At 44.2% G+C, this 21,540-nt stretch overlaps 1 protein-coding gene across 11 annotated transcripts in view; it reads left to right on the top strand.

Moving 5' to 3' along the window:
* Positions 1 to 20,147, top strand: part of GPATCH8 (G-patch domain containing 8) — a 106,085-nt gene extending 85,938 nt beyond the window's left edge. For 7 of the 11 annotated variants that reach the window (XM_009190801.3, XM_021929282.2, XM_021929280.2 and 4 more), the window contains 3 exons: positions 8,307 to 8,356; positions 9,491 to 9,621; positions 13,921 to 20,147. In XM_009190801.3, coding sequence (XP_009189065.2) covers positions 8,307 to 8,356; positions 9,491 to 9,621; positions 13,921 to 17,803 — 4,064 coding nt within the window. In that variant the 3' untranslated portion in view covers positions 17,804 to 20,147. The remainder of the gene's footprint in view (positions 1 to 8,306; positions 8,357 to 9,490; positions 9,622 to 13,920) is intronic. The other 4 variants (XM_003913169.4, XM_021929283.2, XM_009190807.4 and 1 more) reach the window with 1 other exon arrangement.
* The last annotated feature ends 1,393 nt before the right edge of the window (positions 20,148 to 21,540 follow it).

The following is a 21,540-nucleotide window of genomic DNA, read 5'->3' as shown; positions in this document are numbered from 1 at the left end:
CAGCATTATTCATAATAGCCAAAAAGGGAAATAACCCAAATGTCCATCAGCTGGTAAATGGATAAAATGTGATACATCTGGACAATGGAATATTATTCAGCAATAAAAAGGAAAGACTTATTGGTATATACAACATGCGTGAATCTTGAAAATAGTATGCTAAGTGAAAGAAGCTGGTCACAAAAGACCCCATATCGTATTATTTATATGAAAAGTCTAGAATAAACAAATGTATAGAGACAGAAAGCAGATTAGTAGATTCCTAGGGCTAGGCAGAGAGGAAATGGTGAGTAACTGCTTATGGGTATGAGGTTTCTTTTGGGAGTAATGAAAATGTTCTAAAATTAGATAGTGGTGATAGCTGCACAATTCTAAGAATGTACTAAAACCCACTAAATTTGACACTTCAGATGTGTGAATTTGGGCCAGGAGCAGTGGCTCACGCCTGTAATCCCAGCACTTTGGGAGGCCAAGACAGGAGGATCCCTTGATCCCAGGAGTTTGAGACTATCCTGGGCAACATATGGAGATCCTGTCTCTACAAAACGTAAAAATAAATTAGCCAGGCATGATGGAGTGCATCTGTAGTCCCAGCAATTTGAGAGGCTGAGGTGGGAAGGATCAGTTGAGCCTGGGAGGTCGAGGCTGCAGTGAACTCTGATTATGCCACTGCTCTCCAGTTCTGTGACAAAGCAAAACCCTGTCTCCAAAAAAGGGGTGTGGGGTAAATTTTAGGGTATATGAATTATATCTCTAAGTCATTTTTAAAACCTCATTAACCAGCTTAAGTTTTCATGGTGGTAGTGGTGATGAAAATATATAGTACATATACATATGTACGTGTATATGTATATGTTCATGTATATATACCTAAATGCCTTAGAGCAGGCATACTTGGTGCTGTTAAAGAATATATACCAGGCCGGGCGCGGTGGCTCAAGCCTGTAATCCCAGCACTTTGGGAGGCCGAGACGGGCGGATCACGAGGTCAGGAGATCGAGACCATCCTGGCTAACATAGTGAAACCCCGTCTCTCCTAAAAAAAAAATACAAAAAACTAGCCGGGTGAGGTGGCGGGCGCCTGTAGTCCCAGCTACTTGGGAGGCTGAGGCAGGAGAATGGCGTGAACTCGGGAGGAGGAGCTTGCAGTGAGCTGAGATCCGGCCACTGCACTCCACCCTGGGTGACAGAGCGAGACTCCGTCTCAAAAAAAAAAAAAAAGAATATATACCATACTTTTAAGGCATTTTGCTGAATTCCTGAAAATAGCAAAACATGGTAATTTTATGACAAATTAATTTGATATCCAACTATTTGGCCTGGCCGGGTGCAGTGGCTCCTGGGATTACAGTGGGATTACACCTGTAATCCCAGCACTTTGGGAAGCCAAGGCGGGCGGATCACTTGAAGTCAGGAATTTGAGACCAGCCTGGCCAACGTGACAAAACCCCATCTCTACTAAAAATACAAAAATTAGCCAGGCGTGGTGGCACTTGCTTGTAATCCCAGCTACCCAGGAGGCCGAGGCAGGATAATTGCTGGAACCCAGGAGGCGGAGGCTACGGTGAGCTGAGATCACACCACTGCACTCCAGGCAAAAGAGCGAGACTCCATCTCCAAAGAAAAAAGTTAGCCCAATGTTGTGGCATGCGCCTGTGGTCCCAGCTTTTCAGGAGGCTGAGGCAGGAGAATCACTTGAACCCAGGAGGCAGAGGTTGCAGTGAGCCAAGATCATGCCACTGCACTCCAGCCTGGGCAACAAAGTGAGGCTGTGTCTCAAGAAAAAAAAAGAATTTGGGCCGGTCACATTGGCTCACGCCTATAATCCCAACACAAAAAATTAGCCGGGCATGGTGGTGGCACCTGTAATCCCAGCTACTTGAGAGGCTGAAGCACAAGAATCACTTGAACGTGGGAGGCAGAGGTTGCAGTGAACTGAGATCACGCCACTGCACTCCAGCCTGGGTGACAGAGGGAGACTCTCAAAAATAAGAATAAAAATAATTTGTATTTATTTATTTTTCTCTCAATTTTTCACTATCTGTAATTGGCATTAGTATCTAATTTTCTCTGTTACCAAATACTTGTTTTTTTCTTACTGAATAAAATTAATTTTCATCACTTACTAATAGGCATATGGTAAAAGAAAGAATTTACATCTAATGTTCAGTAACGTGGCTTTTCCTAACCATTCATCTATAATCTTCTTTTGCTGGGTAGTTTAATACTGAAATATTCTATATTCTCTCCTGGTCTTTTCTCTTACCTACCACCTGGTGATATCTTCTTGGGTGATCTCATCCATAAACATTAAACACTGAGACATGAATTAGGGTGACCTGTGCAAGCAACAACTACAGCATGATTACTTCAGTTAGGAAGGGGAGGAGACAGACATTAATGTTTTTTTGTAGAGGGAGGGGGAAATAAAACAGTGGGGAGAAGAGGCTGTGATTTTGGTATGCAGGACCATTGACATAAGAGGAAAAGGAGTAGTTGAGGTTTGAAGAAGGCCAGATTATCCTTAGACAGAAATAGTGGTGGAGATACAACACGTTTTGTTTTGTTTTGTTTTAAGACAGGTTCAGCTGGGTGCGGTGGCTCATGCCTGTAATCCCAGCACTTTGGGAGGCCGAGGCAGGTGGATCACTTGAGGTCAGGAGTTCAAGACCAACCTGGCCAACATGGTGAAACTCTGTCTCTACTAAAAATATAAATAATTAGCCAGGTGTGGTGGCATGCACCTGTAGTCCCAGCGACTTGGGAGGTTGAGGCCCGAGAATCGCTTGAACTCAGGAGACAGAGGTTGTGGTGAGCCAAAATTCTGCCACTGCACTCCAGCCTGGGTAACAGAGGGAGACTCTGTCTCAAAAAAATGAAATACAAAAAGGTTCTTGCTGTGTCACCTAGGCTGGAGTACAGTGGCACAATCATAGCTCACTGTGACCTTGAACTCAAGCAGTCCTCCTGCCTCAGCCTTCCATATAGCTGGGACTACAAGCACATACCACTGCACCCAGCTAATTAAAAAAATTTTTTTTGCCCGGGCACGGTGGCTCATGGCTGTAATCCCAGCACTTTGGGAGGCCAAGGTGGGCAGATCACCTGAGGTCAGGAGTTTGAGACCAGCCTGACCAACATGGAGAAACCCTGTCTCTACTAAAAATACAAAAATTAGCCGGGCGTGGTGGCGCATGCTTGTAATTCCAGCTACTCGGAAGGCTAAAGCAGGAGAATCGCTTGAACCTGGGAGACGAGGTTGCGGTCAGCCGAGATTGCGCCATTGTACTCTAGCCTGGGCAACAAGAGTGAAACTCCATCTCAAAAAAAAAAAATTTTTTTTTTATGGAGACAGTCTGGCTATGTTGCCCAGACTGGTCTTGAACTCCTGTCCTCAAGCGATCCTTCTACCTCAGCCTCCCAAAGTGTTGAGAGTACAGGCATGAGCCACAACCCAGTTTGATAAATATTTACTGAGCATCTCTTTTGTGCCATAGACAACTATGTGTATGTTGCATAGTTAGTTACAAAGAAAGACTAAGCCTCAGTCCCTGTTGGGAGAACAGAGTTGCTATCTGGTGAGGGAAAGATGCCATGGATCTTTAGACCCTAAAGAGACAAAATCAAGTTTTCTCTTCAGAGCTGAGTAAATGTAGAACATGGGATTTTAGTGGCAATACAAAATATTCTGCCCTAAATTCTGCCTGTTTTCTGATGCCTGAAATCCCTTTACATGAGAAAAATGGGTTTTATTCTTTAAATGTAGATAATCAATTTTAAATACTTGAGAAAGATAGTAATCAGAATTATTCTTAGTAGAGTATACTCCATCAAATATAAACTCCTAGTGTCAAATTTTATTTTGATGGAAGAGAGAAGCATAGCACTAAAAGATACAAAAAAAGATTTTGTTAAACCCTTGTATTATCTTTTGTTGTTAGAGAGCACTGTGAAGAAATATGTGTCTTATTCAACTCAATCACAATTGAGCAGGAACACTGTTGGTCTTCACTATTGACAGAATGATGACTATTTTAAAAGTTCTAACCACTATAGAAGGAAGCCGTATTTCTTGAGAGCCATTTTACGGATGATCTGCAAAGCCCAATTGCCATAGTTGCCTTGTTTTAATAGACACTGAGAGCAGAATGTTTCTGCTCTTGAAATCTACACTTAAAGAGAAGTGGGTGGCTGTTGGGGTGTACCTTTTCTGCACATTTATAATCCACATTCAGATTTACCTGGTTCTCATTTCTTTGGCTTAATCTTTTCAGTGATAGTAGAGCAATACTTTGTGTCCACAGTAAAACATATTTCTGCCAATATAATGCTGTTTAAGTTGTGTTTTAAGAACTGGAATGTCGGCCGGGCGCGGTGGCTCAAGCCTGTAATCCCAGCACTTTGGGAGGCCGAGACGGGCGGATCACGAGGTCAGCAGATCGAGACCATCCTGGCTAACCCGGTGAAACCCCGTCTCTACTAAAAAGTACAAAAAACTAGCCGGGCGAGGTGGCGGGCACCTGTAGTCCCAGCTGCTCGGGAGGCTGAGACAGGAGAATGGCGTAAACCCGGGAGGCGGAGCTTGCAGTGAGCCGAGATTGCGCCACTGCACTCCAGCCTGGGCCACAGAGGGAGACTCCGTCTCAAAAAAAAAAAAAAAAAAAAAAAAGAACTGGAATGTCATTTCCATTTAGAGTGGTTTTTTACCCAAAGAGCCACAGTTAATGTGGATGGATACTTCAAGTACTGGATCATTTGTTAGGGTCTTGCCTTTCTACTGGTCTTCTGCTAAGTGTAATGGAAATCCCAGCCACCATGTGATTAAGGATCTGTGGGAAATGTTCCTTCCATTCTGTACTGTGCTGCAAATGTATACTATTGTGGAAAAATGCTGTTGATTTTTCAGGAAAACAAGATCTTCATATCTTTTCATTTCCGGTGGGGTTCAGTCTCCTTTTCTTGAATTAAGATATTCCCCAACTAAAAATGTGTTATGTGGCTTAAATTTTTGTTAATACCATTAGTAGTTCAATAAAATAAGCTAATTTATTAGCAGCTCTTCAGAAAGCGTATTGTGTAATTTTCAGAGATAAATACATCTCATAGCTTTTGAGTCAGCTTAAATGGATAATCAAATCCATTTAAATTAGAATGTCCCAGTTTGGAGTCTAACTTGAATTTTTGTGTATGGTATGGAATTTGCTCAGACTTTGACAAGAGATTGATGACATATCTGCAGTGTTTGGTCTTGTGAGCTCTGCCTCTTCTCTCATAGGCAGGCATGTTGCTCTATTCTCACCTGAAGAAATTATCTAAAGTTGTGTTCCTCTTTAGAATTTAAGAGAAAAGTATAGGTACACTTCACAGAATTTCACATGGGTATTCCATGACAAATGAGCCAGACATTGGTAGCCTTTTGGAATAAAATAGGCAATTTTGGAAAACCTGACTGATTAGGTCCTTGTGCCTTTATAGAAATTACTTTTTAGGTAGGAAGCTGAGAAGTTTCTGGCCAGTATCTTTTGCCATTTGGCCCAATTCTGTCTAGAAATAAGGGGTATCTGGAGTGGTAGCTAGGAGGACCATATTATATAACTTTAATATGTCCCTAATAAAGATATGAGAATACTTTATATCAAGCTTTCCTACAAATGGTAGAAAAATTTATTTGAGGAAAAACGAAGGATCTAATGTTTGAACTGAATTATTCACTGGACATTTACCAGATGCCCTCTGTAGACTTAGTGCTGTTTTGTATACTGCGGGGTTGATTATAAAGATAAGCTGTAGTCCCTGCCCCACACAGAGGGAAGGCAGTATTGAACACTTGTGACTTATTAAATGCTTTACATTTATTTTGACATTTAATCTTGTAAATCTGTAGATAGGTAGCCCTGTTTTTTAATGAGGGAGCTGGAACTCAGAGAGGTGAAATCATCTAGTAATAAGTGGATTGGCTAGTTAATTAATGGATTTGAACCCAAGCTTTCTGACTCTGAAGCTTTACACATACTGCCTTTTTAAAAGACAGGAATAACTGGTCAGAGAACAAAATACAATAGCTGCTAGGTGAACGATATGACAAAGCACCACTAGGGACAGTTCAGAAAGAACAGTCCCCTGTTTTGAAGGATCAGTGGAGACTGTAAGAATTTAGTTTGACCTTGAGTAGACAGGAGACACTTGGAGTTAGGCATTCTAGGTAAAGGAAAATATGAACCTTATAACCCATGTCTTGGCTGGGCGTAGTGGTGCATGCCTATAGTCCTGGCTTGGGAGGCTGAGGCTGGTGGGATCACTTGAGCCCGAGAGTTCTGAGCTATAGTGCTGTGCTGATTGGGTGTCTGCACTAAGTTCGGCATCATGTGATGAACTCCCAGGAGCGGGGGACCAACGAAGCTTCCTAAGGAGAAGTGAACTGGTTCAGGTCGGAAACAGAGCAGGTCAAAACTCCCATGCTGATCAGTAGTGGAATCACACATGTGAATAGCCCCAGCACTCCCGCCTGGGCAACAAAGTGAGACCTTGTCTCTTAAAAAAAAAAAAAAGTCGCCAGAACAGAATGTCCTCGTCTGAGAGAAACCACAAGTATACATACTCAGTTTGATAGGGTTTGCTGAGTCCTGTCTCTTAAAGTTGGGGTTAGAATTCTGGGGTTCTCAGTTCTGCTTTTGAGACCACAGACTTGACTGTAAAATTTGTAAATGTGATATTGGGAGCCTTTCCTAAGCTTTGTAGGATATTCTTAGGATAGGTTTGCCCAGAGGGAGCCTGCAGTTTAGATTCGTTTTATTGCATCATCCTATCTTCTTCCGTCTCTGCCTCCAACCATGTTCCTGTGGTAGGAACTTGAGATAGGATGTCTTCAGCATGATGTGGACATGGTCCTGTTCCTTCAACTTCAGGGTTGTACAAAGTGGCTGCTGAATGGAAAGCCTAATCTTGACTCAGCCTGAGGACTCCATACTTTGATTAAATGATTGTTCTTTTGGACAATGTCTTGTAGTTTGAAAAATGCTTCCTAAAAGTAATGAAATATTTGTAAGAGGGGAGGAAATGGCATGGGGAAATTTTCCAGTCTTAGCAGGTGGCTAGAGAGATGGCAGGCCGGGTGCAGTGGCTTATGCCTTGTAATCCCATCATTTTGGGAAGCCGAGGTGGGCGGATCACCTGAGGTCAGGAATTGAAGACCAGCCTGGTCAACAAGGGGAAACCCCATCTCTACTCAGCCGAGCGTGGTGACAGGCACCTGTAGTCCCAGCTATTCGGGAGGCTAAGGCAGGAGAATTGCTTGGACCCGAGAGGCAGAGGTTGCAGTGAGCCAAGATCACACCACTGCACTCCAGCCTGGGCGACATTAAAACTCCGTCTCAAAAAAAAAGAGAAAATGGCAGATATGAGAAGAACATTATATTCTATATAAATCTTGGTTAGAGAGCCTGTTACGTGTTTGGGGAAGAAAAAACTAGGTTTGTGGCCAAAGGTAATCATATAATAGGCCTGATAAGCCTTTTCTTTCTGCCCCATTCCTCTCAGGAGGATGAAATTAGAATTCATATTTATTCATATTTATTTAAAATAGTTGATCCTTTATCTTGAAGTGGTTTTATAAAAGTCTTAATTGTGGGCTGGGTGTGGTTGCTCATGCCTGTAATCCCAGCACTTTGGGAGGCCGAGGCAGGTAGTTCACTTGGGACCAGGAGTTCAAGACCACCCTGGCCAACATGGTGAAACCTCGTCTCTACTAAACATATAAAAATTAGCCAAGCATAGGGGTGCATGCCTGTAATCCCAGCTACTTGGGAGGCTGAGGCATGAGAATTGCTTAAACCTGGGAGGCGGAGGCTACAGTGAGCCAAGATCGCGCCGCTGCACTCCAGCCTGGACAACAGAGACTTCGTCTCAAAAAAAAAATTCTTAATTATGGGCAGTAATAGTTTTGCCAGCTGTTCATTACTTGAACTTCCCCCAAAATAAGGGCTAATGGAAACAGGACTGCTTTTTGTACCACAATGGTCTTTTCCAAAGTTCTGGAACCATTTTTCTGGAAGAAATACAGGTAGTTCCATTTTTCTAGGTGGGATTACTATGTCAGTCTGTGTGTATGTACACATATATATGTTGTACAGGTGCTTCCCTTCTCCCCAGCCCTTTTAGAGTTGATGGCTTTGTCCCTGATTGTTCAGTATAATAGTTTACAGATTCACTAAGAGAGCTTGTGTAGTAATGCTTGCTTTATTTTTTTTTTCTCTTCCACTCTTGTTTTATTTTTTACTTTTTTTTTCTTTGTGATGTGACATTTTCAGCTGATGTATTGAAAGCAAATCCTTCTAATTTGGGAGCCCAGATCACAAGAGTGAGTTTTTCTACTAGTGTCTTTAGCTGTATATCTTTTTTTGTGTGTGTCTTTTTACCCTTCCCCCCTCCCAATTTAAAAAGATTCAAAACACATTTCATAAATACTAGGTAAGAAAATTCCTCTGTCTGTTGAACATCATGCCTTTCCACAAAGCAATGTCCACTTTATACTGGGTCAAATTCCTTTTCCCAATGCTGTTGTAAAAGCATAGGCTAATGTATATATTTTGTTTTGTTTGTGTCTTGTTATTATCTAATGTCTTGAAAATAATTTTATTTCTGTCTTTATTGCAGATAGATATGTCTGGGTTCTGTCACCAGTGTGTCATAACACTGTTCTTTTTTGGTTGTATTTCTTTTAAGGAAAATTATACAGTAGTTTCTGAAAATAAAAGACCCATTCTGTTATCTGGATTCTAAGTAATAAAGTCTTTGACTTATCTCTGCTCTCCCTCCTCATCCCCTGGATATTCCTCTCAGGGCCATGAAGGAATGCAAAGCCTCACATACTACTTTCAGCAGGCTGACCAGATAAAAGTGGTCAGACTGGTGAGCTCTAAACGTGCTAGCGCTGGAAGACCTCTCGGGTTTATTTAATAGTTACGGGAAACCTCTATTCATGCTGAAAAAAAAAATGACACCTTTTTATGGTGAAATAAAAGTATGCTTTCTATTTGTTCTAATTCAAATAACCCCCCATGTAAGCTGTACATTGCTTTTCAAGATCTTACACCTGGGTAACTTTCTGTACTAGCCTAACCCCTTTCTGTTCTCTTTGGCTTGTGTTATTACAATTTATCTCATGTTCTGTTTGTCTAGTTTTGCATCCTGGAGGAGCAGGTCCCTTTCTTTCCTCCCAGTGTTCTAAAATTTGCTTGTTGCATTTGAGATCATTTTATTTTGCCTAATAAAGCAAATGATATGCTGTCCTAATTAGAAGTGTAGATACTGCAAGTGCTATACCCAAAGTAATCAGCCATTGTGTTTTCAGTTGCCATAAGAGAATATGATAATGTGTTCTACACTAATACTATGACTGTTGGTTGAGGGTCATGTCCTAAAGGCTTTGCTTTCTGATTCCCAAGTTACTGTAAATCATCCACCCTCTGTATCTTTCTTTCTTTTAACCCAGAGATTAAAAGATCTCAAGCAGAGAGAGTTTGCTCGAAATGTCTCTTCAAGATCCCGCAAGGATGAGAAAAAACAGGAAAAAGCCCTTCGGCGGCTCCATGAGTTGGCAGAGCAGAGAAAACAAGCTGAATGGTGAGGATATTTTTTATCAGAGGGTTCTACAGATAATTATAATCCTTAAAGTTTTAAATTATAGATTTCAGATTATAATTTAAAATTTAAATTAAGATTTAAGAATTATAAACCTTGGGCCAGGCGCAGTGGCTTACCCCTGTAATCCCAGCACTTTGGGAGACTGAGGCGGGCAGATCACAAGGTCAGGAGATTGAGACCATCCTGGCTAACACAGTGAAACCCCATCTCTACTAAAAATACAAAAAATTAGCCGGTCGTGGTGGCAGGCGCCTGTAGTCCCAGCTACTCTGGAGGCTGAGGCAGGAGAATGGCGTGAACCCGAGAGGCAGAGCTTGCAGTGAGCCGAGATTGCACCACTGGACTCCAGCCTGGGTGACAGCGGGAGACTCCATCTCAAAAAAAAAAAAACAAAAACAAAAAAGTGGCCAGGCGCGGTGGCTCACACCTGTAATCCCAGCACTTTCAGAGGCTGAGGCGGGTGGATCACCTGAGGTTGGGAGTTCAAGACCAGCCTGACCAACGTGGAGAAACCCTGTCTGTACTAAAAATACAAAATTAGCCAGGCATGGTGGCACATGCCTGTAATCCCCGCTACTAGGGAGGCTGAGGCAGGAGAATGGCTTGAACCTGGGAGGCAGAGGCTGTGCCGAGCCAAGATCGTGCCATTGCACTCCAGCCTGGGCAACATGAGTGAAACTCCATCTCAAAAAAAAAAATTATAAACCTTCAGTTTTTATTAATTGACAAATAATAATTGTACATATTCATGGGTTGCTTAGTAATGTTTCAACGTATATGTAATGTTTCAACACATATAGTGATCAGATCAAGGTAATTACCATATCCATCTCTGTTCTACTTTTTAATTCTATGAGATCAACTTTTTTTTTTTTTAGCTTCCACATATGTGTGACAACCTGCAGTGTTTAATTTTCTGTTTCTGGGTTATTTTACTTAACATAATGTCCTCCAGTTCCTTAAAATGTTTAATAGATCCTTCTTTCAAACTAAAAGCATATCTATATACTTGTATAATATACTGATTAAGTATGTGTATTTTTGAGGCCATATTTTTCTTACTATTTATGTGACGTAATGAAATTATATTTAAACTCTATGCCTCAGTTTCCTTATCTGTAAGATAGAGATAAGAACAACTTAGAGTTGTTATGAGGAATGATTGAGTTATTACCTTGGAAATGCTTGAAGGGATGCCTAGCACATCAGAGATGCTCAAGAAATCAATAAATGATGACGCTATTACAATTATTCCCATTTTCTAACATTTATATTAAAAAGCACATGCTGGGCATAGTGACTCACACCTGTCATCCCAGCACTTTGGGAGGCCAAAGCAAGAGGATCTCTTGAACCCAGGAGCTCAAGACCAGCCAGGGCAACATAGGAAGACCCTGTCTCTAAAAAAAAAAAAAAAAAAAATCTTAAAAATTAGCTGGGTATGGTGGCACATGCCTGTAGTCCCAGCTACTCAGAAGCGTGAGGTGGAAGAATCTCTTGAGCCTGGGAGATCAAGGCTGCAGTGAGCTGTGATCGCACCACTGCACTCCAGCCTGGGTGATAGAGCAAGACCCTGTCTCAAAAAAACAGAATCCCCTTTTTATTCAGTTTGGCCCTGGGGGTCGTTTTTTATTTGTTTGCTGTGGAGTAGGTTTCATAACACAGTGTAAGTATTTCTTGCTCTCCAAATCTGTTGAGTTCTCATTTTCCAGTAGCAGCAGTTTAGATAGCAAGAGATTACACATTGGTGGGGCACGGTGGCTCACGCCTGTAATCCCAGCACTTTGGGAGGCTGGGGTAGGTGGATCACCTGAGGTCAGGAGCTTGAGACCAGCCTGACCTACATGGTGAAACTCCGTCTCTACTAAAAATACAAAAATTAGCTGGGCATGGTGGCGCACGCCTGTAATCCCAGCTACTAAGGAGGCTGAGGTAGGAGAATCGCCTGAACCCGGGAGGCGGAGGTTACAGTGAGCCAAGATTGCACCATTGCACTCCAGCCTGGGCAACAAGAGCAAAACTCCGGCTTGGGAGAGAGGAAAAAAAAAAAGAGATTACACATTGTCTGAATATACTTGTCCCTGAGTTGAGGATAGCTATTAGCTAGGGTTTGGATAACAAGGACATCATACAAATAGGTATCTGATTCTGTTTAGTTCTTGATTTGGAATTTAAGGATATAGTGTACACTGTATAGTGTACACACTACAAAAATTGCAGGCCAGATGCACAATGGCTCACATCTGTAATCCCAGTACTTTTTGAGCTAGAGGCCAGAGGATCACTTGAAGCCAGGTGCTCAAGACCAATCTGGTCAACATAGCAAGACTCTGTCTCTACAAATTGTTTTTTTAAATCTGCCAGCATGGGCTGAGCGCAGTGGCCCATGCCTGTAATCACAGCACTTTGGGAGGCTGAGGTGGGCAGATCACAAGGCCAAGAGATCAAGACCATCCTGGCCAACGTGGTGAAGCCCGTCTCTACTAAAAATACAAAAATTAGCTGGGTGTGGTGGTGCATGCCTGTAGTCGCAGCTACTTGCAAGGCTGAGGGAGGAGAATCACCTAAACCCGGGAGGTGGAGGTTGCAGTGAGCCGAGATCGCACCACTGCACTCCAGCCTGGGCAACAGAGTGACACTGTCTCAAATAAATAAATAAAATTAGCCAGCATAGTGATGTGCACCTGTAGTCATAGCTACTCAGGCGGCTGAGGTGGGAGGATTGAGCCAGAAGTTTGAGACTGCAATGAGCTATGATCATGCCACTTCACTCCAGCCTGGGCAACACAGTTAGACCCCACCTCAAAAAAATAAAACTTTCAGGCAAGATCATCAGTTTAAAACTATTGAGGCTCCTTAATATTCCTTTTGTCAAAGATGAAAGTGCTCAGGTAACATTATGACCGTAGTACTGAATGCCCAGAAACTGCCACAAAACCAAAGCAAATGCTTGTTATGGTACCCAGGAGACAGGCATGGACTTTTTAGTTTATATGATAGACATACTGACCACAGACTGCCATAAGTAGCACAGTGGAAGTTTCTGTGTTTAACTCAGAATATACACATTTTAAAAAAATGAAATTTGAAAGCATGGGGAAATTTTAATTTTTTTTTTTTTTTAGAGGTGGGGTCTCACTATGTTGCCCAGACTGGTCTTGATATCTTGGCCTCAAGCAATCCTCCCACCTCAGCCTCCTGAATCACTGAGATTACAGATGTGAGCCACCCTTGCCCAGCAAGAGTTTCTCTTTAATAGAATGAAATAAAACCGATGTGAATACATGTACAGCCATACATTAGATAACATACTAATGGATAGAATGATAAAATAAGAAATGAGATCTGAAATATAGTAACGATGCGCTACTTCAGTCGTAACATAAGTCTTACTTTATGAACTTTTTTTTTTTTTTTGAGACAGAGTCTCGCTCTGTCACCCAGGCTGGAGTGCGGTGGCGTGATCTCAGCTCACTGCAACCTCTGCCTCCCAGGTTCAAGAGATTCTCCTGCCTCAGCCTCCTGAGTAGCTGGGATTACAGGCGTGCGCCACCAAGCCCAGCTAATTTTTGTATTTTTAGTAGAGATGGGATTTCACCATGTTGGTCAGGCTGGTTGCGAACTCCTGAGCTCAAGCAATCTGTCCGCCTTGGCCTCCCAAAGTGCTAGAATTACAGGCATGAGCCACCGCGCCCGGCCTGTACTTTATTTTATTTTATTTTTTTTGAGAGGGAGTCTTGCTCTGTCACCCAGGCTGGAGTACAGTGGTGTGATCTCGGCTCACTGCAACCTCCATCTCCCAGGTTAGAGTGATTCTCCTGCCTCAGCCTCCCAAGTAGCTGGGATTACAGGTGCGTGCTACCATGCCCAGCTAATTTTTGTATTTTTAGTAGAGACAGGGTTTCACCATGTTGGCCAGGCTGGTTATGAACTCCTGACCTCAAGCAATCTGTCCGCCTTGGCCTCCCAAAGTGCTGGGATTACAGGTGTGAGCCACCACACCCAGCTTTTTGTACTTTAGACAGCTTAAGAAAAAACAGTAATAACTGGCTGGCCCTGGGAATTTGGCAGGTTAACAGAATGAGTCTTTGCCTAACCTCCTCTGAGAAAGTTGCGTTTGTTAGTATAGGACTAGGGAATATGACCACCACTCACTGTCTTTGAGACCTACCTATAATGAATGATAGGATATAAGAGATTAGTATTTTATAAGGTTTATGGAATGTAGTCCTAAACCTGCTTTTTCTTTGCTTTTTATTTTTCTAAAATGTCATGTAGTGCACCTGGAAGTGGTCCCATGTTCAAACCAACCACAGTGGCTGTAGATGAAGAAGGTGGAGAAGATGATAAAGATGAATCAGCTACAAATAGTGGCACAGGTGCCACTGCTTCTTGTGGCCTGGGATCTGAATTTTCCACAGATAAAGGAGGCCCTTTCACTGCAGTACAAATCACTAATACCACTGGACTGGCCCAGGCTCCTGGGTTAGCCTCCCAAGGCATCAGCTTTGGCATTAAGAATAATCTGGGGACCCCATTGCAAAAATTGGGAGTGTCATTTTCTTTTGCCAAGAAGGCTCCTGTCAAACTCGAATCAATAGCATCAGTTTTCAAGGACCACGCGGAGGAAGGGACCTCTGAAGATGGAACAAAACCTGATGAGAAGGGTTCTGACCAAGGACTGCAGAAGGTAGGAGACTCTGATGGGAGCAGTAATCTTGATGGTAAAAAGGAGGATGAAGACCCTCAGGATGGAGGGTCCCTTGCCTCAACATTATCCAAATTAAAAAGGATGAAGCGAGAAGAAGGAGCTGGGGCTACAGAGCCGGAATATTACCACTACATCCCCCCAGCACACTGCAAAGTAAAACCTAATTTTCCCTTCCTACTTTTTATGAGAGCCAGTGAACAAATGGAAGGTGATAATAGTACACACCCAAAGAATGCCCCAGAGAGTAAAAAAGGCAGTTCTCCCAAGCCTAAAAGCTGCATCAAGGCGGCAGCAAGCCAAGGAGCAGAAAAGACAGTTAGTGAAGTCTCTGAGCAGCCGAAGGAAACCAGCATGACTGAGCCCTCAGAACCAGGAAGCAAAACTGAGGCAAAGAAGGCCTTAGGAGGGGATGTAAGTGATCAGAGTTTAGAGAGTCATAGTCAGAAGGTTTCAGAGACCCAAACGTGTGAGTCCAACTCTTCTAAAGAAACCTCTCTGGCCACCCCAGCAGGGAAAGAAAGCCAAGAAGGACCCAAACATCCTACTGGTCCCTTCTTCCCAGTTTTGAGCAAAGATGAAAGCACTGCCCTCCAGTGGCCATCAGAACTATTAATTTTCACCAAGGCAGAACCCTCCATTTCATACAGTTGTAACCCTTTATATTTTGACTTTAAACTTTCAAGGAACAAAGATGCCAGAACTAAAGGGACAGAAAAACCAAAGGATATAGGAAGCTCCTCAAAGGACCATCTCCAAGGCCTAGATCCTGGTGAGCCAAATAAAAACAAAGAAGTGGGCGGAGAGAAAATAGTAGGTTCCTCAGGAGGCAGAATGGACGCACCTGCTTCAGGGTCTGCCTGTAGTAGCCTGAACAAGCAGGAGCCTGGGGGTAGCCATGGGTCTGAGACAGAAGACACAGGGAGAAGCCTTCCCAGCAAGAAAGAACGATCTGGGAAGTCCCACCGGCACAAAAAGAAAAAGAAGCACAAAAAATCCAGCAAACACAAACGTAAACACAAGGGTGACACAGAAGAGAAAAGCTCTAAGGCAGAGTCGGGGGAGAAGTCTAAGAAGCGCAAGAAACGAAAACGAAAGAAGAATAAGTCATCAGCCCCAGCAGATTCTGAACGAGGACCCAAACCAGAACCCCCTGGGAGTGGCAGTCCTGCACCTCCAAGAAGGCGGCGACGAGCTCAAGATGACTCCCAGCGGAGATCCCTCCCAGCTGAAGAGGGGAGCAGTGGCAAAAAGGAGGAAGGTGGGGGTGGTAGCAGCTCCCAAGACCATAGTGGGAGGAAACACAAAGGTGAACTTCCGCCTTCATCCTGCCAGCGAAGAGCAGGCACCAAACGGAGCAGCCGGTCTAGCCATCGGAGCCAACCCAGTAGTGGAGATGAGGATAGTGATGATGCTTCCTCACACCGACTGCACCAGAAGTCTCCATCCCAGTACAGTGAGGAAGAAGAAGAAGATTCAGGCAGTGAGCATTCCCGCAGCCGCTCAAGGTCAGGCCGGCGCCATTCCTCACATCGTTCTTCCCGGCGTTCTTACTCAAGTAGCTCAGATGCCTCTTCAGACCAGAGCTGCTATAGTAGACAGCACAGTTACTCAGATGACAGCTACAGTGACTACAGCGACAGATCACGAAGGCACTCCAAGCGCTCCCACGACTCGGATGACTCAGACTATGCCAGCTCCAAACATCGATCAAAACGGCACAAATACTCATCTTCTGACGATGACTATAGCCTCAGTTGCAGCCAGTCCCGAAGCCGATCTCGGAGTCATACCAGAGAGCGCTCAAGATCCCGGGGCCGCAGCCGAAGCAGCAGTTGTAGTCGTAGTCGGAGCAAGCGGAGAAGCCGTAGCACCACAGCCCACAGCTGGCAACGGAGCCGGAGCTATAGCCGGGACCGCAGTCGCAGCACCAGGAGTCCTTCCCAAAGATCAGGCTCCAGGAAGGGATCATGGGGTCATGAGAGCCCTGAGGAGAGGCATTCTGGGCGTCGGGACTTCATTCGTTCTAAGATCTACCGCTCCCAGTCCCCCCACTATTTCCGATCAGGCCGGGGAGAAGGTCCTGGGAAGAAAGATGATGGCAGAGGAGATGACAGTAAAGCAACAGGTCCACCTTCCCAGAACAGCAACATTGGCACAGGAAGAGGGTCAGAAAGTGACTGCAGTCCTGAAGACAAGAACTCTGTTACTGCCAAACTGCTACTGGAGAAGATTCAGTCAAGGAAAGTGGAGAGGAAACCTAGTGTGAGTGAGGAGGTGCAGGCCACCACTAATAAAGCTGGGCCCAAGCTCAAGGACCCCCCACAAGGTTACTTTGGGCCCAAGCTCCCCCCATCTCTTGGCAATAAGCCTGTCCTTCCACTGATAGGGAAGCTCCCAGCTACCCGAAAGCCCAATAAGAAATGTGAAGAGTCTGGCTTGGAAAGGGGGGAAGAGCAAGAACAGTCAGAGACAGAAGAGGGGCCCTCAGGGAGTAGTGATGCCCTATTTGGGCATCAGTTCCCTTCAGAGGAAACAACTGGCCCCTTATTAGACCCACCCCCAGAAGAGCCAAAGTCTGAAGAAGCTACTGCTGATCACCCTGTGGCTCCACTAGGCACCCCAGCACACACTGACTGCTACCCTGGGGACCCAACCATCTCCCATAACTACCTCCCCGACCCCAGTGATGGGGACACCCTGGAGTCCCTGGATAGCAGCAGTCAACCAGGCCCTGTGGAATCCAGCTTGCTGCCGATAGCACCAGACCTTGAGCATTTCCCCAGTTATGCACCTCCCAGTGGGGATCCTAGTATTGAGTCAACAGATGGGGCTGAGGATGCTTCACTGGCCCCCCTGGAGAGCCAGCCCATCACCTTCACCCCTGAGGAGATGGAGAAGTACAGCAAGCTCCAGCAGGCTGCTCAGCAACACATCCAGCAGCAGCTTCTGGCCAAGCAAGTAAAGGCCTTTCCAGCCTCAGCTGCCCTGGCCCCAGCCACACCAGCCCTGCAACCTATCCACATTCAGCAGCCAGCTACAGCCTCTGCCACCTCCATCACAACTGTTCAGCATGCCATCCTACAACATCATGCTGCCGCAGCTGCTGCCGCCATTGGCATTCACCCCCACCCCCATCCCCAACCACTTGCCCAGGTGCATCATATTCCCCAGCCCCATCTGACCCCCATTTCCTTGTCCCACCTCACTCACTCAATCATCCCTGGCCACCCTGCCACCTTTCTCGCTAGCCATCCCATCCACATCATTCCCGCCTCAGCCATCCATCCTGGGCCTTTCACCTTTCATCCCGTCCCACATGCTGCCCTCTACCCCACCCTACTTGCCCCACGGCCTGCTGCAGCAGCTGCCACTGCCCTCCACCTTCACCCACTACTTCACCCCATCTTCTCAGGTCAGGACCTGCAACATCCTCCCAGCCATGGCACATGAGTTGGGGGATGGGATCCTAGGTAGGGCCAGGGGAGGAGACCCATAAATGTTCCCTTGGGGCTGTTGAGCTATTAATACCAGCAAGTAGAAGCTGGGATGGGCAGTGTCTGACAGCCAAAGAATTGAGTTTTGGCTCACAGGGGTGGGTTTAGATTTGAAGTTTGCTTTCAGTTTACTATCAGGGATTTCTTTTTCCTGTCCTCCTCTCAATTTGTCCCTCCCTCTCCTGTGTTTCTAAGCTAGGGAACACCAGTAAGTGCTACCCACCCCTCTGCAGCAACATCTCCAAACTGTCAAGTTTAGATAATCCCCTCCTCCCTCTGCTTTTTTCCTCTGCTCTTCCCTTCTATAAATTTTAAAACATTTTCCTCCTCTCTGGCCAGTGGGTTGTCACCAAAGCACTTGCTGTGGGCCCATCTGGTCTTGCCTTCTCAGCGCCACAGGGAAGGCCAAGCTGTTCTAGTGGTGGAAGTGCCACCACTTTGGGGTAGTGTCTTTGACATCCTTGGTGACGTTATGTTATCCCAGGTGAGGTGGAAAGAGTCTCACCTGGAACCTGATATAACTCAGGCTGCAATTCCATCCAGTTCCCACATCAACGGAGCCACACATTTGGCACTATTATCCTGGTGTCCCTCATCCCAGAAGAGGCATCTCCATATCCCAGAAAAGAAGATCCTATCATGAATAAAAGCTGTGTGGAACATAGAGTTGCCCATGTGCTTTCCCGGAGAGGAGCTCATGTGTCTGAAGTGAAGGGTATATTTTCTTCTGTTGTGTTGATGTTTCCTTCTTAATTTATAGGATTTTTTTAATGTAAAAAATTGCACTGAACTCTATAAACGTAAATGCTGCTTTTTGTAGCTCATATAAAAAAGGTTCCATATTTGTAGTATACTGCAATAATATTTTTTACATCCAGCTCTTTAAGTGATCCTCGTTCTGGTGGCTTTGTGTAAATATGTTTGCCCTAGTTGAATTAAGAAACTTTAAAGGTTATAAAATGAAAACAAAAAATATTTGTTTTCTGCTAGATGCAAAACTGACTAAGCATGTATATTTTACCAAGCTTATGTATTTTTTGAAGTTATGAACTATAAAATGTTAAAACATTTTTTGCTGGGACAAAATGTTAAGTAATTTGCAGTAAGTAGTGCCCCCAGTATTGGGATTTTTGAGCTAATGGGCAGCAGTCAGCCGGGGGCTTCTGAGGGATACTCATCTTTAACAGTCTCCCTCATGTACTTTTGCTGTTTTACACGGAGAAACAGGTGGACCCCACAGAGGAGAAGGAGGGGACTCAACAGCTTTATTGTCTGGAAGCAGTGAGATTTGGTGATTGTCTGGGGGGAATTCCTGGGTTTCCCTGGGTACCTTGTTCAAGGCAGTCAGTCCATTTGCCTTCCTAGTACTTAGCCCCCTCTGACAATTTTTTTTTTTTTTAATGTGCCTTTTGGGTTGGTAGAAACTGAAGTAGAAGTAGGCTGGAGGATGAGTTGGGACAGTCTTTTTCCTTTTGTTGGGAGGTGAGCACACTTACAGATACTTCAGATTATTTTGCTTCATAGTTTCCATGCCCTCTGCCCAGCTCAGTTTAAACAGTAAACGTTCCTTGTTTCTTTTCTCCTATGACACTGACAAGAGGAATTACCACCTCAGCCTCTTTTGCCCCTCTTCTTGCCTTTCACCCAGGCTCTCAGCCCCAATTAACACACTGACCCAAAGGGGCTTGTATTGCAGGTCCCATCTCCTTTGATGAGGTTAACAATTCCCTTTTTGGCATTTTCCTAACTATTCCTGTGGCTAGAATTGGTTGGTTGGTCACTTGACAAGAAAAACCATACTTATCTGGACCAGGGCTCTGTGTTCCTGCCTTCTCAAATTCTCAGAAAAGTGTTAAGTTTTGAAAAGAAAGTGGCAGGCAAGCGCACTCTTGACTGCCCTCCCACCCTCCTACCTGTTCAGTGCTCCTTGTCTGATTCAGAAGCATCACTTCTTGTATAACTGGCACTGGAAAAACGAAATCATCTGTGTAAGTGAAGGGACTCATTTTTCTTTGCTTTCAGCCCATGTAAATAAATAATACAGTATTAATATTTTTGTGCTGCTTCCCATTAGCTTGTAGATTGAGCCATACTCTGGCTGCCTCTTTACCTTCCTCGGGGCATTTTCTTTAACTTCCAGAATAGTGATTTTAAAACTTAAAAAAAAAAAAACAAAATAACCTATCCTTACTTACAAGCATAACAGATTGTATTTAACTTTATCACATATGATAGAGATATATATGCTGTAAAATGAGGGAAAGGAACTTTCTAATAAACCAATGATTTGTGGAAACTTAGCAGAGTCTGTCGTAATTTTTGCCCCATCCACTCAAAGTTGGGTAGGGTTGGAGGTGTGGGTTATAAATAACATCTTGTTTGCCGGGCGCGGTGTCTCAAGCCTGTAATCCCAGCACTTTGGGAGGCCGAGACGGGTGGATCACGAGGTCGGGAGATCAAGACCATCCTGGCTAACACTCTGAAACCCCGTCTCTACTAAAAAAATACAAAAAACTAGCCGGGCGAAGTGGCAGGCGCCTGTCATCCCAGCTACTCGGGAGGCTGAGGCAGGAGAATGGCGTAAACCCGGGAGGCGGAGCTTGCAGTGAGCCGAGATCCGGCCACTGCACTCCATCCTGGGCAACAGAGCGAGACTCCGTCTCAAAAAAAATAAAAATAAAAAAAAATAAATAACATCTTGTTTGAAGTGACCAAGGAATAGATTCCTGTGAACCAGTATGAGATGTTTGCAGTTGTGCTTCTGAAAGCTCAGGCTATGCAAAGAGAGGAAAGATGATGGTGTGGGAGGAGGTAATAGTAGTTAATTTCTCTCAGTTGTAGGTAGATGTATTGGAATGTATACCTCCTTTCCACTTCCTCTTTCCCACAAGAGGAAAGATTTCCTTCCATTTTAGGTATATAATCTGTGTGTAGTAGAATATATGGTGTATATCTAGGTGCCTACTAAATGGGTGTGGAATTTCTGGCTTTGAATTTTAGGATTTTGGACTACTTTAAGGGCACTAAGATGACAAGAATCATCTGCCAGACTTTCATCCTCCAGGTGGAGTTCTTTGTGCCAGTCTTCAGTTACTCTCCTAGCCCTTTAATACCACTACAATGTTTGAGCACCTCTACTTGGTATAAGGAAATATGGCCTAATTGTTACTGAGAAGATAAAACCCCTACTCTTCCATATCAAAAAATCACAAAAGAGGCAGGGAAAATTTAGCATCGAAAGCTACCATAGAGTTATAGTGATAAATTAGTTTTCCCTCTCAACCTCAGCCTTTCAAGAAGAAAAGGCTTTCTTTCCTACTCTCTTTTGATACATTTCTTTCCTACTCTTTGATACATCTGTGTTCTCCCTTTGACTAAAGAGAAGCTATTCAACTTGAACCTGGGTTTGAGTGCTCAGATCTGCCTATATTCCTAAAATAGCAAAGATCCTTACCCAGAAAGAAATGACCACCTTGGCCTGAAACTTGAAAGTACTCCCTCTTCACCCTTGATGACTAATTCAGGCCTCGTCAGCCATTTCCATTCTTACTTGCCAAAGACAGCTTCACTCACTTCTACCAACTCATATCTCAATTATTGCAGCATTTTCCTCGGTGGCCTTCCTGACTAGAACCTAATTCCCTGTTCTGTGTAAACTTACTGGCTTTTCAGAATCTGAATGCAACTCATTCT

Source organism: Papio anubis, chromosome 17 (genome assembly GCF_008728515.1).
Source record: "Papio anubis isolate 15944 chromosome 17, Panubis1.0, whole genome shotgun sequence".
NCBI classification, from domain to species: Eukaryota; Metazoa; Chordata; class Mammalia; order Primates; family Cercopithecidae; genus Papio; species Papio anubis.
The sequence above is the reverse complement of the archived record's forward strand: the minus strand, read 5'-3'. Positions and strand labels throughout refer to the sequence as shown.